A 17,218-nucleotide genomic window follows, 5' to 3' on the forward strand; every position below is an offset into this window, starting at 1 on the left:
AAGAATCTGAAAAAGAATATCTATGTATAATTGAATCACATTGCTGTACACATGAAACTAACACAGCATTGTAAATTAACTATACTTCGATTACAATTTTTTTAATTAAAAAAATTTGTAAGTTTACAATGAAATACGTACACAATAACACCCTTAAAAAAATAAAGATTACAGAGCATTGAGAAGCTATAAACAAGAAAAGGGGGATCATTTTACCAGGAACTGGCTATCCAGACTGTAATTGATACGAAGGATTAACTATAAAAAAAATTGCTTAGAACTCCACTGATACTTTGTAAGTGCTAAAGGAGCATTCATTCTTAGCTATCATGAAAGGTTATTTTGCCTTCATATGATAAAAGCAGACCAGTTATTTAGATGAAACAAAAACATTATAGATACAATGATCTAAGAAGTAATTGTCAGATGGATCCTTTACAAAGTAGGGCCTTTGATTAACATCCTGGCCAGTGCGGTTGGTGTCGTTTATTCATGAAAGAGATAGGATTTTAAGTGGCAACTGCTTTTTTTTTTAGTTTCTCCAAATTGAAGTGGGTGAGGTAGAGACCAAGGATACACACAGGAAGAAGTACACAGGGCTGAATTCTCTATGTAGGGGGGTTGTGTGTGCATTTATTTTTATTGAGATATACATTTTTACATATAGTATTTCTTCAGTGGTGACTTTTTGACTCCTTTTATGCCATTCCTTTGGAAATCAGGTTAGCATAGTAAGAATGCATAATTTTGACAATAAATACTGTGCACTGTTTGGCCAGGTTTGGGATAATCATATCAGGACACCAGAAACCTGGGATAAAACTCATGTTCCAGCTGCTACCAACCAACAAATAAAAAGGCCTAGATAAAAACCAACAGACTTTGGTGGACTGTGTCCTATGTCTATGTCCTCTGTAGTCAGAGGTATAATTGGATGTTTGTAGAATAACAACAATAATAATCTTCCCAATAAAGGGTATCATTGGTTAAGTGTTTATCATGTGCCACACCCTGGACTAAATATTAATACTTCACATGCCCTATTTCATTTAATTTTCACAACTCTGTGAAGTGGGTACTATTTCCCTCTCTATTTTACAAATGGGCAACTTGAGGTTCAGAGAGGTTAAGTAATCTGCCTAAAGCACAGAGATAATAAGCAGCAGAACAAGATTGGAAGAAGGTCTATAGGACTAGAGCCAGTGCCCTCTGTACTACCTCAAAATCACATTAACACCGCAAAGAACAAAATAGTGACCATCATTTGGTTTCCTACAGATCCTGTGTTTCCTAGGGCCCACTGTTATTTTTGTAACCTGGGTACTGCAGTGGTAGACAAAGCATAAAACTACACCCTCAAAAATTACAGTTCTGGAGAGGTAGGCAGAGGAGCATGAGGGTAAAGGTGCAAGGTCAAGTCTAGCCGTTTGCTCCCACCCACCAATCTGACAGTTTTGGTCTTGGAGTCAAACCACACTCTGGGAGCTGCAGGGTGTACTCCTAAGAACAAGGTGTGTGGTTGGTACTACCATTCCCTGAATTCCATACAGGCCTCAATGGTATCAACCTTTAAGAAACTCTTCACTTTAGTCAACCCATATGGAAGCTTCAGTGCCAGGGTGCCTTCCAATCTAAACATTAATCACATCAGGGGTAAACACATAGAGACTGCAGAGTAGAGTTGAATAGCAGAGTAGAACTGATAAGGCAGTGTAGAGTTTTAAGAGTAGCGTTGTTGAGTATTTGCATTCCTAACATTTATAGAATAGTGCCAGGAGAGAAAGAAATATTTTTGGCCCATAGAATATTGGCTAAGAGTACTTGAGAGTTTGTAAATACTCATTTTCCCTAGTTTAATTTATGCCTCCTGAGTTTAAGAACCAGGGTTCTCGATTCATCACCCAAAGGAGAGAGATGTCAGCCCGAGGGAAGAGTGCTACCTTTTGTAGAGGCTGCAAGAGAAATCCGATGGCAACGATGACAATCAGCACGATGATAGCAGAGATAAGGCCAGCTATCTGTGGAGAGGAGAACATTCTCATCACAAACTCAACTTTCCCCCAGGGTTCCGAATCCCCAGTGACTCATGCAAGGATGGGCCTCTTAACAAAGACCCTCCAGGACCTGAGTTTTGCCTCCTGTACTCTCCTGGACCCCCGATCTGGAGAGAGCGGTACTTGCTGCAAATCCTCTGAACGATCCACCGAATATGTTACTCACTCCTAAGGCGATCAACTCCTGACAGGAGAGCAAGGAGGAATCTTTTTTAGAGGCAGCATCATCAATATTATGTATGCAAAGTAATATTTCAAGTTGCCTAATTAGACCTATTGTTGGTTGTATACTTACCTGATTGCCATCAATGGGGTAATCATACTTGAGGGAGTAGACGCTAGCCACAGAAAAGGCCACTGCAAAGCCAACAATGGCAATGCCAAAGCAGTCTCCGATGGTATCTTGGAAAGTCTGCCTGCTAGGTGTGATAGGGGCCTGAAACCTGAAATTGAAATTAACCAAGTCAGAATGTTGCCCACCTGGTTAGAAGCCTTCAACAGCATCCACGTATCCTCAGGAAAAAGTCCAAATTCCTTAGCAAGGCTCCAATGGCCCCTTCCCCCACATCTTGCTTAATTACTACCATTTCTCAGAATTTAGACTCCAGCTATACCAAGTTTTCTTTGTTTCTCATCACCCATCATTTCCCACCTTGGAAGCTTCTAATTTGCTGTACCCTCTGCCTGAACCATTCCCTTCATTCCCATCCTTCCCTCCAGGAAGTCGTTTTTCATCCCCAAGGTCAGGGTTAGGCAGGATTGTCTTTGCTTCTCCAGTTTTTGATACCTCCTGGTTCTATCCTCCCTCCCAACCGAAAACTCTCCACCCAGACCCAGAGCAGGGACAATGACTAGTTCACTGCTCTATGACCAGGACCAAATGCTTTTCACAGCATATATCAGGTGGTCAGTATTTGTTGAGCAAGTCAATGAATGAATGAATGCATTCTAGGCTGAGTTGTGCCTTTCAAGTATGACTAGCAAGAATTTAGCACCACTGAATACCTTGCAATATGGTATTTTAATGTTGAAAAGCAATGCTGCCTGGATTTGATATAAGATTGTAAAACTAGTCCAATGATAGTGATAAATCTGATATGATTTTGCTAGTATAGCTACATTACAGTGAACATTTAGATCAATATAAGCTTCCTGCAAAACATCTCAGATCCCAGTTGTATTGTTACATTGGGTTACAAAGCATCGCTCATGATGCTTCCAATAGTTATCCATGGATGAAGGCTCTTTGAGCAAATACAGTTCTGAGACAAGGAAAGCAAGATACACTTGCCTCCATTGATAACAATAACCTTTCATGGGAAACTCTTAGCAAACAAGCACTGGACTCTGCCCTGAGCTCCACTATCGGCTAGAGCCAACTGTGGCTGTGATGGAGAGCGGGTTTCCATTTAAAGTGAGATTGTGTCAGGGAAACATTGAAGTTACAGAGGATATGTCTATGTTTATACCACATGGACTTAGAGCAGTTAAATAACATTTACTAAAATATTCAGCTCCTATAAACATCTGTTTCTGATGTAAAACTTATTACAACTGGGTTAACTGGCTCCATTCAGTTATTTTTTAATTGCTGTTCAGGTTTTGTAAGTGTTAATACAGATTTAGCTATAATTTTGAAGGAATACTATTATTTCGTATTCTGCAGCTTTTATAAATCAGAAAGTTAGCTAAGAATATTATATATGTAAAATATAAAATGAGTGATACAATTTGCATTTTATACCAAAATACCCAGAAGCCTGCTATTATTATTTTGTTCTAGCCTCTAAACGTCACAGGCAGAATGATGTGATGGGGATTTGCAGTCTGAAAACTGGACTGATTTCCTGGCTATGCTACTTACCCAGGTTCCTCATTTCTAAAGTGATGATAATAACACTTGTTCTCTTTTCTTCATAATTTTTGTGGAAGGGTCAAACAAAACAATGAATGTGAATACTATTCACACACTGTAAAGTACAAAGTGCCTCTTAGCTACTATTACAGTGTCCCTCTGGAATCTGAATATATCTTTTGTGTTCTGTTTACTATTTCAATGATCTCTCTCTTTTAGCCAAGTATTTCCGTTCAGTGTACATGACTTCACAAAGTCACTTCTAAGATGTCATATTCATTAATAGCAGATTAGCAATAATTAATAATCATTATCTTTCACTTATATTCTATTTGCAAACACCAGCGGGCATTTAAAATGTTCACTCAATCATCACTCAGAAAAAGTGGGAGTGTAAAAAGCATGTAAAGTGTCTGGTACAGTAATTTAAGTGATAAATTAAGAATAGCAGTAGTGCAGTTTGAACACTTACAGTAGGCCAGGCACTTCAGGACATCACATGTATTAACTCATTTAATCCTTACAAGAATCCTATGTAATAACTACTATTTTTAGCCCCATTTTTTACAGCCAAAGATATTAAGGCACAGAGTTTAATTATTTGCCCAGGGTCAGGAAGTGAGTCTGGAGTAAATTCCAGGTACTCTGCCTCTAGAAAGCATGAATTTGCTTACTGGGCTACACTGCCTCTCTGTAGGGTGTGACGATCTATAAATATGTCACCCCCTTCTTCACTCACACATACTGTGGAGAGAGGTCCGTTGACATTTAAAATACATTTACTAAGTAATGTCACTGTAACTCAGTGATCTTAAGTTTATCTTTTATTTCCAAAATCCTTCTGACAAGATAAAGTATAATCACTTGAAAGTTGCAGAGTGGAGAGAAACCCTAGAAATAGTCTTTCAACTTCAGCCTAATTTCTACCATTTAAAGTGATATTTGTGATCTAAATATCACAAGTATAACACATTTATATCTGGTGATAAAAATGTCTTTTGCTTAAAAATATATATTTGCTTCTAATAGAAATTCCCTGGTGGCTCAGATGGTAAAGCATCTGCCTACAATGCGGGAGACCCAGGTTCAATCCCTGGGTCCGGAAGATCTCCTGGAGAAGGAAATGGCAACCCACTCCAGTACTCTTGCCTGGAAAATCCCACGGATGGAGGAACCTGGTGGGCTACAGTCCATGGGGTCCCAAAGAGTCAGACATGACTGAGCGACTTCACTTTCACTTTTCACTATCTGTTAGAAGTTAGTTATTTTTAAGTCAACAATGCAATGCATATAAATTCTTATTCCTAGAATAATTCTTAAATATTCCTAGGTATGGGATGGAGGGAAGGTTTTCATTTTTGTTTTGTTTTCATTTTGTTTCATTACCAGGAATACAATGTTTCCTTGGTAAGCAAGCTGGAAGAAACTGATGCTATGGTCAGAAGGCAGAGAGAGGAAAGAGCACAAAACTGGATCTCCCTCAACAATTGAATAAAGGCAATGAACTACATTTTCAAACTCCTTGTACAAACTGCACCTCCCAGACTTTTGGAGTGGTAAGAGTTGCTCTGGGCTTGTTTTGAACTTGATCTTGAGAAAGGACAGAGTGTGCCTATCTGGATTGCTCAAGCAGTGTGTGGCAGGTATTCCTTCAGTGTCTCCTTTGAACTATTGGAACTTGGCTCCAGTAACTTCAAACAAAACACTACATAATGTTTATGGTAATTAATGGTCAGGGAAATCTGGTTTCTCTCGGTTCTTTTTTACGAGAAGGAACAAGTTTAACCTCTTTTTCTACTTCTACTATCTCGCTTTTACCTGCATGTGAGTCCCTTCTCTGATTTGTGAGTTCTTTCACATGGAGACACTTTCTGATATTAAGAACTGCAGACCTGATGTCCTTCGTGACTTATTCCTAGAAGGACAGAAGTGAGCCTTCCTCCTGGGTGTGTGATGGATGCCAGATACAGGGAGAGTGCTGAGCTGGGTTAATGCATTTCAGCTTAGAGTCCTCTGTCACTACTGCTAACTCTCTAATTGGTGCTTGGAGATGCCATCATGAGAAAGACACTTACCCAGGTTTCATCTCCCCAATCACAGCCACATTAAACCTGGTTTTGAAGTCAAAGCCATAGGACACACCTGTTGCGATCACAGTCTGGAAAGTTGCAAATTGCCCAAGTTAGAAATGGGAGATGTCACTAAGAGTCTTGCTTTGAAAAAAAAAGTATCATTGCCAAAGGCCACCCTTTGACCTATTACATAGGAATCTCAAGCTCAGGTTTGGCTACTTTTTGAAAAGTCCCAAGGCAATTCTAATATACTGCTGAAACAGAACCACAGCTTCATTCCAATGAGTCTATCACCAGGCTTCTCAGAGGTCTGCTCTTTTGCCTTACATGGAAAGAATAAACCCCAAATCATCAAAGCAAGTTATTAAAGTATGAATGAAGAGAAATACCATACTAAATGTCATACCTGAAACTGCAGAGAAATTGCCTATCTCACTAAAACCTCCTAATTTACAGAGAGGGAACGGCTTTCAACATAAAAACACAAGGCAGAAGGTGAGGGTGGGATAATTTGAGAGAATAGCATTGGAACATGTATATTACCATATGTGAAATAGATCACCAGTCCACGTTTGATGCATGAAACAGGGCACTCAAAGCCGGTGCACTGGGACAACCCAGAGGGAGGTGGGAGAGGGGTTCGGGATGGGGGACACATGTACTCCCATGGCTGATTCATATCAATGTATGGCAAAAACCACCCCAATATTGTAAAGTAATTAGCCTCCAGTTAAAATAAATTAATTAATTTAAAAATAAAAAATAAAAAAAACACACAAGGCAAACGAATTATGAAAGGAAACCTGAAGATGATCACTTACCACAATGAGTTCAATTGGGATGGGCACTGGAAGCTTGGCTTTGTAGCGCTGATTTATTTCTTTAACCACAAATACCACCAACAGGATAACCAAGGAGGTCACAAGGTCTGCAATATTAGTCTTCTCTATTTGTGAGAATACGGACTCTAGGACCTGAAAGTATAAAAATTTAAAAACCCAAGTGCTATATTAATGTGTAATTTGGATACAACACTTAATTCCAAATACATAAAAATAAACGTAAGACATGAAAGGACTGACAGATGGATACCAATTGCCTGTTCTGCTCATGTTAAACACTAGTAATTGTAGAGACTAGCATGGAGATATGAGAAGAGTAAGTTAGCATAGCATTGTCATCACACTGCTTTAGTGATGCTCTTCATCTAGTGTCAAATTTTCTGGGATGCTTTTCACATTTTTGTAACTGGTCTCTTCTACTCTTAGGTCTCATTGCCATCATTTTTTTTTTGTTTCTTGTTTTTATTATTGGAGTAAAATTGCTTTACAATGCTGTGTTAGTTTCTCCTGTACAACGAAGTGAATCAGCTATATGTATACTTCGTTTTTCATTTCATAATCAACACTATTGCTGTCCAGGGAACCATCTTTCACCTCTGATAGTTTTTCTTAGCATGTATCCCCTTAATTCCTGGCTTTTTTTTTTTTTTTTTTTTTTAAGGTTCAGACCACTTATATTGCTTCATTGACTCCCTCTGTCACTTTGGAAAATAGTTTCCTGGCTAGCTGTGCACTGTTTACAGTCTTAATTCTTGAGGCCAGTTGATTCCACATCTATGGGATCTGGACAGCTCAAGAAGGCCCAGACTGGATCCCAAATGACTCCCGAAAGACTCTACTTCTGGAATAGCTCTGAATGGGAGTGAGAGAGGTCTGGTTCCAACTTGGAGCAAGTTTTGTCTCAGACTCCCAAACACTGTCTTGATAGAAGCACTAACAAGCCCCAAAGTCAGGAAAAAGAAGGAAATAACAAAGAACAGAGAGGAAAGAATTGAAGCAGAGACTAAAAGAAAAAAAAAAGAAAAGATCAATGGAACTAAAAGCTGGCTTTTTGAAAAGATAAACAAAGGAGACAAACCTTTAGCTAGACTCACAAAAGAAAAAAAGAGTGAGGACTTAAATACATAAATTCAGAGGCACTAAGAACATTGTCTGTTCTATAGTACATCCTCTAGAGGGGAGAAGAACCACTGTTCTATTTACATAGTGGCCAATTTCCTTTTGCTTTATGAACAAGGATACATGAGTCAGAAGAATTTCAATTCTAAAAATCAAGACCTGCTTTTTTAGAAACAGGGAAGCAGTGCCATCCAATTAGCACATTTCTTTCAACATAAGATTTTGAGAAAGATTTTAAAACTCGGGACAAAGCTTTTCATCATGTGCACCATCATTTTTTTTCTTTTAAAATATACTGAAGAGTCAAATCTAAAAGAAGTGGTACTTAATTTCTGTTGTTTACATCAGCTGCATGGGAGTTGTGATAGATTTTCAGTGTTGTTCTCTTTGCCACTAACTTTTTCTTCCTGTGAATACATTTCACAGCCTGTTGATTTCCTGGAAGTTGTTAAGTAAGCCCCCCAGCAAAGGTACAAAAGGAAAGTTCTCTGGGAAACATGATAGTGAATTTCGTGTATTCCTTATCTTTGAAGCAAAAAGAATACTCACTTTAAAAAGTGAAAATGGATCGGTGTGTGCCGGGACTGTCAGCTGAAACATAAATTTGAGCTGGGAAACCAAAACATGAATAGCGGCAGCTGTGGTGAAGCCACTGATTAGGGACTCAGATAGATAAATCACCACGAAGCCCAGCCGTAGAACCCCCAACAGCAACTGCAAAGAGAGGGCAGAGCCTTGTTAGTGTAGATTCACAATACACCTCGGCAATCTGAAAGATCAACCACCGAAATGGTTCAAACTGTGGAGGTTCAGCCTCCACTCTTGGGTCTGGAAGAAAAAAGTGTCTCAGCCTCCTGGAACACCTCCCATTAAGGTACCTCCTTCTGCTTCCCGCCCCCCCACCCCACCCCGCGCCAAATGTTACATGGTGTTCAAATAGCACATCATTTCAGTACCCCTCCAAGAACTAGCATGTTTCTTTTCTTCTCTCTTTTGAAGGCAAGGTGTTTTTAGGAGACTCACCCATAAACTTTTCATAGCAGAATTTTATCTAACATCAGCCGTCATAAATTTTTCCAGGGAATTGTCAGCTACCTTTTTTTGGTTTCTGTTGCATGCGTGGGCAAGTATCCATTCAGGTTCCCTCAAACAAGTTGGTCGACTTTTATTGGAAAATACATAACTGTTTATGACATCAAAACTGCTTGATTTTAACTGAGAGCAAAACTGGTTCGTTCCCCCAAAGCCTTAGGATTTGGCAATAATGTAAATGGATACAGAAAGTTAGCCTGACTCTCCACTCCTGTCACCAGAATGCAGCCTGAGCTGTGAGTTTGCAAAAGCGCTGGAATCGGAGATGCACTCAGACCCCATCATTGAACTGACATACCACTATGTCTTGGTTTGAATTGACTTTTTTTTACCCTTTTGTCTTTAGGCAACACCTTGAGGAGTTTGATATTATCACTATCTAACATCTTGAGAACAGGGACATTTTTTACAATCCAGTCATGGTGGTGGGGGCTTCCCTGATATCTCAGTTGGTAAAGAATCCACCTGCTATGCCGGAGACTCCGGTTGGATTCCTGGGTCGGGAAGATCCTCTGGAGAAGAGATAGTCTACCCACTCCCATATTGAGGACTTCCCTGGTGGCTCAGACGGTAAAGCATCTGCCCACAATGCAGGAGACTTGGGTTCAATCCCTGGGTCGGGAAGATCTCCTGGAGAAGGAAATGGCCACCCACTCCAGTGTTCTTGTCTGGAGAATCCCAGGGATGGGCGAGCCTGGTGGGCTGCCCTCTATGGGGTCGCACAGAGTCAGACATGACTGAAGCGACTTAGCAGCAGCATGGTGGTGGGGGAGTGGCTTGGGAGTAAGTCTTTAAGCCCCTCCCTAATCTATGTGGACTATAGAATTCTCCAGTCAAGAATACTGGAGCGCGTAGCCATTCTCTTCTGCAGGGTATCTTCCCGACCCAGGGATCGAACCTGGTTATCCTACATTGCAGGCAGATTCTTTACCAACTGGGGCTTTCCTGGTGGCTCATATGGTAAGCGCAGGGCTTCCCTGGTGGCTGAAATAATAAAGAATCTGCCTGCAATGTGGGAGACCCAGGTTGGATCACTGGGTCAGGAAGAGCCCCTGGAGAAGGAAATGGCAAGCCACTCCAGTATTCTTGCCTAGAGAATTCCATGGACAGAGTCCATGGGGTCACAAAGAGTTGGACCCGACTGAGCAACTAACACTTTCACTTTCAATAAGAAATTGGGCTTCCCAGTTGACTCAGTAGTAAAGAACTTGCCTGCCAATGCAGGAGCCACCAGTTCTATCCCTGGGTTGGGAAGATCCCCTGGAGTAGGAAATGGCAACCCCCTCCAGTATTCTTGCTGGGATAATCCCATGGAGGAGCCTGGCAGCCTATAGTCCATGGGGTGGCAGAGTCAGACACAACTGAAGTGACTGAGCACACACACACAATGAGAAATGAGAAAAAATTTCCAAGCTGCCAGTTTCTCTATTACTTGCATGCAGTTCTGTTTAGTAAGAACTGTGAGTGTACCAATTCCCAGGTATTTTATTGAATTCAGCATTTACTTGTCATCCCATGTGCCTCCATGTTCTCATTTTTCCTACTCTCCAGACCCACATTCATTCCTCTTTGCAAAGTGGATCTGTCCCTCCTCTTATGGTTGCCATGAGTGACTCTTCTTAAATTATTTCCAATGGGCCACTGAAGGAGGCACACAAACTAACAGGAAGAGTTGGGGGGGGGGCAAGAAGGAGAAAAACCAGAAAGATGTGTACCAGTCAGGACATATAGATTGGGGAGGGTAGATTATCTGACAAAATGCTCACCTGGATGATTCCAGAAAGAATTGTAACTGTTGCAGCCACCATCACCTTCTGCTCATCTATTGATGAATCATTAGTCACTGAGCTATTAGTGATTGTTGAGTCAGCGGTATCAGCTGTTGAGGTTAATCTCACGACTACCGCTCCTACCATCATACTCAGAACTGGAAATGGACCTGAAAGAGAGGGTGAATTGTAGTCATTATGCTTCCCCATAGCACAGTTGTCTTTCAACCAAAATGAAGCATGTAGAAAGACTACCATCTGGAGTTCTGGTTTCCTTCTCAAGCCCCAGTTCTAATTTGTAATTACAAGAAATTATGACTCCTCTACTGGATGCTGCACAATATGGAATTGATACAATTCATGACTGGGGCTTCCCAGGTGGTGCCATTGGTAAAGAGACCACCTGCCAGTGCAGGAGACATAAGAGACGTGGGTTTGATCCCTGGCTTGGGAAGATCCCCTGGAGGCGGGCACGGCAACCCACTCCAGTATTCTTGCCTGGAGAATCCCATGGACAGAGGAGCCTGGCAGGCTGCAGTCCACAGGTTTGCAAAGAGTCGGACACAATTGAAGCAACTTAACATGCATACACAATGCATGGCTAACGTCATTCATAAAGAAAAAGCAATGAGCATTAATTAGCCCAGTAATTCACTTACCTACAGATATGTGTCTAGAAGTGCCCAAGAAAAAGTAGATGATGACTGGGAAAAAGGCTGCATATAGTCCATAGCCTGGGGGGATGGTGACTAGCAGAGCAAATGCTAAACCTGTAAATATACAAGCATCGGTGTTTTTATTTTGTGCGAAGGAATCATAGAAGTTTTCATTAGGGTCTTCTAGTATTTAAGATTGCACCTTAAAACTTGTTTTATTAAATTAAATATATCAAAGATGTAAATGTAAGAGTAAAGCTATAAAACTATTGCAAGAAAACTTAGCTATAAACCTTTGTGTCCTTGAATTAAGCAAGGGTTTCTTAGTGACACCTATAGCATAAGTGGCCAAATTTAAAACAGATAAACTGGACTCCATCAGAATGTAAAAATGAGTACTTCAAAGATACTATGAAAAAGGGAAATGACATCCCTCAGAAAGGGAGAAAGTATCTGCAAATCATATGTTGGATAAGGGTCTATTATCCAGAATGTGTAAGTAACCATTGCAACTCAAAAATAAAAGACACATAACCTAATTTTGAAATATACAAAAGATTTAAATAGACATTTCTCCAAAGATATACAAATGGCCAGTAAGCACATGAAAAGATGCTCAGCATCATTAGTCATTAGAAGAATGCAAATCAAAACCACAATGAGATACCATTTCATACTCAGTAGGATAGCTAAAATAACAAAGGCAGACAGTAACAAGTGTTCACAAGGATGTGGAGGTATTTGAATCTTCACCATTGCTAGTGAATTATTATATGACACAGCAATTATACTCCTAGATATATACCCAAGAGGATTAAAACATACGTTCACACAAAAACTTGTGTGCAAGTGTTCATAATAGTATCAGTGTTATTCATAGAAGCCACAGGGTGGAGACAACCCAATGTCCATCAACTCATGAATGGACAAACAAAACGTGGTTTATCTACAGAGTAGGATCTTATTCATCCATAAAAGTGCATGAAGGACTTGTACATAAAAGTGCATGAAGGACTTGTACATCACGGGAGAAACTTGCAAACATTATGTTAAGTGAAAGAAATGAGACATAGAAGATTGATACATTTTGTGATTCTGTTTGCATGAAATGTCCAGAATAGGTAACTCCAGTGAGACAGAAAGTTGTTGCCAAGGGCCTGGGTGGAGAGAGGATGGGAAGTGATTTGCAAGAGATTTGGGGGGATGGATATGGTGAAAATGTCTCAGAATTATTTAGCCGTGATAGTTGCACAACCTTGTAAATATCCAAAACAAACAAACAAACCCAATACTGAATTTACACATCAAAAGGATGAATTTTGTGATATATAAATTACATCTCAAAAAACAAGTTACCTTGCAGTACAGCCACCAGCCCTGTGCTGATTCCAGAAACAATGTCACTGAGGAGCCATTCCTTTATGCGATATGCTGGCAACCAAGATGCTATGGGGAACAAAGAGAAGGCAATTTTCTTGGCCTTTTGTGCAGAACAGCTGAAACAATGAAAACCACAGGTCAGTTAATTAATATCCAATTTTAAGTTTAGTACCTATTGTAGATGGAAATTTGGTAAAGATGATATCGTTTCACTAATCTTCCCGCTAATATTCATCTCTTTACACATACTAGCTGCCCTGACTACCACCAAAGGATTTTTTTTTTAAAGAAAAATATTTCTTTTCTTTAGCCACAATAGAACTTATTTGTCATCCTCAGCTTGACTTGTACAACACTTGATGGAAAATTTTCCTCTGCCCTCATCTATCAGTTTTCTGGAAACATTGTGTTGAGAGCTGAGATGGTATTCATTTTAGAGACTACCTTTCTAGCCCTGGAGTAGGAGGTTTGGAAATCAAAGATGAAAAGACTGACTCTGGAGACTGGGCTAGAAAGAAGAACTTGGAAGCTTAAAAATTTCAGATAAAGTGTTTCATTTACTTCTAATGCCAGTACTTTAGAAAATATCTTACCGGCACAACTTTTTGAGATGATCCAGAAGTGTCTTATGATGTCTGTCTTTCTTCTTATGTTCTTCCCCAAAAGCATTTGCAGAATACACTGGCCTGGCCACAACATACTGATTCCCGATGGGTTCGATCATTTTGCTTTCTCTGACGGTTGTAGTAAGTGGAAGACCTTTGAAACTATGTAGCAAACCCTTCTTGCCTTTAGCAGGTTAAAATGCCTGAAACCAAACAGAGCTTGCTTCTTAAATAACTCAGAGATAATGTGATGCAATTTACAGATGAGTGAGCTCTGAACTGAATGTTACCACCTTTTGAGATCAAAAGAGGCTGGATTAAGGGACCTAGACTGTGTTTTGTGACAGTGATAGCTCTTTTTACTGCAATGAGCTGGACATGGATTCATTGGGTAAAGTAAACAAGGGTTTTGATTGATTGATTTTTAAGAGATTGCCAAAGAACAATAGGAAGTGACTCAGTTTACTAACCAGTCGGTGCATTTTTGATTTGTAAAGCGAGATCTCAAGAAAAGAATTTACTCTTTTTTTTTTTTTCAATAAAGTTTCCAAAGTTATGGCATTGTGGGTACTGGGACAGATAAGATTTAAATCAAAGTTTATTCATTACTGCTAACTCTAGCCAAAGCTATTCCATTTTATCCATCAGAATTTTTGTAATATCTTTTAAAATGCTTTTAATCTGTGAAATTAAAAGCATATTGCCCATTTAAGTTATTTTCTTATCATTTCTGCCCCAAACTCTGGCTTGACCTCTAGCATTGGGTCCTTGTGAACTTTGTTATGACTGTGAGACCCTCTTCGCTATTCTTTCTTTTTCTTTCAAAGATTTTTTTTAAAAAAATCTTTATTGAATTTGTTACAGTATTCCTTCTGTTTTATGTTTTGATTTTTTGGCTGCAAGGCATGCGAGCTCTTAGTTTCCTGACCAGGGATTAAACCCGCGCCCCGGCATTGTAAGTTGAAGTCTTAACACTAGACAGCCAAGTTCTGTTCAGTTCAGTCACTCAGTCATGTCTGACTTTTTGAGACCCCGTGGACTGCAGCAAGGAAGTCCCATAAATAAAATTTCTCTGTTTTTTCTTTTTTGGCTGTCCCACGAGGCATGTGGGATCTTTGCTCCCCAACCAGGTATTGAACCAACATCCCCTATGGGGGAAGCCCCAAGTCTTAACCACTGGGTTGCCAGGAATGTCCCCAATCTAGCCAACCTTAGAATGAAGATGACTCAGGTACTGTGCATTCTATTTATGATAGATGCTGCCATGGACCAAAAAGAAAAAGAAAAAAGCCACCATTTTGTTGCTTTACTCATATTTTCACCAGGTTGTTGATGGAAGCACATTAGTTCTTTTCCTTAGTTGTTTTTGTTTTTGTTTTTTCCTTCCTTTTGCTGCTATATATTTTCTCTCTGCTACCTCACGGTCTAATCTTTTTTGCGAGTGACAAGGATGGCAGATATGATTACATCTCCATCTCCATGAAGCTTCCTTCCCTGAGGAGGACCATGTCTGGCTCTTTTGTAGGTCAAAGGCGCAGACTACAAAGGGAGTGCTTGGGGGCAGGAGTCAGGGTTGCTTAAGAAATGTTTATAGAATTTAGAGCGAGAGAGCTTGAGGGCCACAATTCCAATCTTGTGGTTCTTCCCTAGGCCGCTATCACTGCTCCCGAAAGCAGCTCCCTCGCAGTCCACATGTAACCAACCATCTGAGCCACTGAATCATTCCCCCCAAGGTGCCTCTGCTGAAAAAAATCTCCTGACACATAAATTAATGTCATTCCCTAGTCCATCATTTCTGGGATTCTTGAGAATGACCTACTTTAGTTAGGAATTCAAAAGTGATTTTTCTTAATTTAAAAACAAAACAACCTGAACATGTTACCTTTACCTCAGAAATTATTGGAAAACTTTTTTCTTGGTTCCTGGAGTCACAATTCGAGTTTCAAATATGACACCCATATTAATGTACAACCTTTTCATGTTCTGTTTTATCTTCATGCCTCAGATTTTTCTCTGGGTTTCGTTAAGGTGTTTCGTTAAGGTTTTGGGGGATTGAAATTCATTCTCAGGCACTTTTCCTCCTAATGATTTTTGAACTTTAAGTCTCATTTGTATACATTTCCACTCCTACCTCCTTTCCTATGATGTGTTCTTTTTAATTTTTCGGCTTTTATTTCATACTGATTACATACACAGACACACATACACATATATACATATACCTCCATTCTTTGGTCCTGTGACTTAGGCATACAAGTTTGTCTTTCTCTGCTTCCCCGCCACCACCACCCACCCCACCCCACCCCCGCCCCAAGCACAAATTTAGTCCTGGGATTATTTTATAGAGTTCAGTTTTTTCCAATTTAACTATTTTGATTTAGTAATAACACTTTGATATTTATAGGAATTAGGGAGAGTCGTGTACATTATCCATTCCCCTCCAACCCCCCTAAACTCCACCCATCCACAATGGGCTGTGCAAAACTGTCACCACCGGGCTTCCAGCTACCCGGGCACCTCCATTCTGCCTGCCCCGCTCCTCTGAAAAGTGTCCATAGCCCTAACCTTTGCATAGCTCAGCACTTATCCATTTATCCATTTGGTGTTTGAGTCTTTCAGCGTCTGCCCTTTCTGTGGGCAACTAATTTGAACTAAGATAGGCATAAGTGATGCTAGTATTTTTCTTTAATTGGTGGTTATTTGAATCCAGGAGGCAAGCAGGTGTGCTGAATATTTCCTGGCCTCTCCCCAGTCACGGCAGATACCTCCACCACCCTTGCGCAAGGTTGGCTGTCATTGACTCCACCCCTGTGCCGGATCTCAAAATACCGCTGTGCCAGTCAGCGGAAAACCAGAGGGAAGCCAACCTTATTTTATGAATTGGTCTTTGGACAATGGAAATATAGCTATGTCTTAATAGCTACACCTGGGGGAGAGGTGGGAGAATAAGCAGAATAATGGGTCCAATGAACACTTTCAGAGGGAATCCAATCCATAGCCAAAGAGGAACCTGTGCACCAGAACTAATGAGCCTGCAATCTGGAGCCCCTGCAACTACTGATCCTAAGCCACAGCTACTCAAGACTGCATGCCCCAGAGCCTGTGCTGTGCAACAAAAAGAAGCCACTGCAGTGAGAAACCCTTGCACCCCAACTAGAGAATAGCTCCCTGTTCACCTCAACTAGAGAGAGCCTACACGCAGCAGTGAAGACCTAGCACAGACAAAAATAATAAATATTATTAAAAAAAAAAAAAAGGCGATGGGACTGGAATGAGGATCCTGAGGGTATGGGGCAGTGTCTCTAAAGAGTCCCAAAGCAAATGGCTATAGAAAAATATTTTGGATGTTTTTCTGCTAAAATAATATGGATGATGCACACAACTCTAGTTCAGTGGGCAAGAATGTAAGAGCATCCTGTATTGCCAAGTCAAGAAGTTTGTTTATATAACTGATTTATAGTGGTCTTATAACACCTTCTAGGAACTTAGTTCAGTTTTCATCTTAGTTCAGGCAATAAACATTATTATTATTGACAGCTCAATTTATTGGCAATCATTATTATCAGTCTTACTCCTGAGAAACTAAGTCAAGCCTAATTCAGTCAGGAGGTGCAGCAGAAAAGAGTGAGAATTTGGCAGCCAAGTAGACCTGCCTTCACATCATTACTTGGCCATAGTTTGAGTTGCTCTGGGCAAGTGCTTCAATCCTTAGTTTTTCTCATGGTGAAAGGGAATGTCATTACCTTCTTTGTAAGGGCATTGTAAGGGCTTCCC

General features: G+C 40.2%; 1 protein-coding gene across 1 annotated transcript in view; it reads right to left on the minus strand.

The window, feature by feature from the left end:
* The window catches only part of SLC26A3 (solute carrier family 26 member 3), a 30,173-nt gene extending 14,186 nt beyond the window's left edge, over positions 1–15,987 (minus strand). Inside the window, exons 1-11 of the mRNA XM_081535988.1 lie at positions 15,667–15,987; positions 13,433–13,647; positions 12,816–12,955; positions 11,463–11,573; positions 10,801–10,973; positions 8,492–8,656; positions 6,803–6,955; positions 5,985–6,067; positions 2,350–2,497; positions 2,125–2,238; positions 1,941–2,018 (exon numbers count right to left, since the gene is read on the minus strand). Coding sequence (XP_081392114.1) covers positions 1,941–2,018; positions 2,125–2,238; positions 2,350–2,497; positions 5,985–6,067; positions 6,803–6,955; positions 8,492–8,656; positions 10,801–10,973; positions 11,463–11,573; positions 12,816–12,955; positions 13,433–13,563 — 1,296 coding nt within the window. The 5' untranslated portion in view covers positions 13,564–13,647; positions 15,667–15,987. The remainder of the gene's footprint in view (positions 1–1,940; positions 2,019–2,124; positions 2,239–2,349; positions 2,498–5,984; positions 6,068–6,802; positions 6,956–8,491; positions 8,657–10,800; positions 10,974–11,462; positions 11,574–12,815; positions 12,956–13,432; positions 13,648–15,666) is intronic.
* Positions 15,988–17,218: the final 1,231 nt, after the last annotated feature.

Source organism: Giraffa tippelskirchi, chromosome 10, assembly GCF_054371585.1.
Source record: "Giraffa tippelskirchi isolate mGirTip1 chromosome 10, T2T-mGirTip1v1.2.pri, whole genome shotgun sequence".
Lineage (NCBI taxonomy): Eukaryota > Metazoa > Chordata > Mammalia > Artiodactyla > Giraffidae > Giraffa > Giraffa tippelskirchi.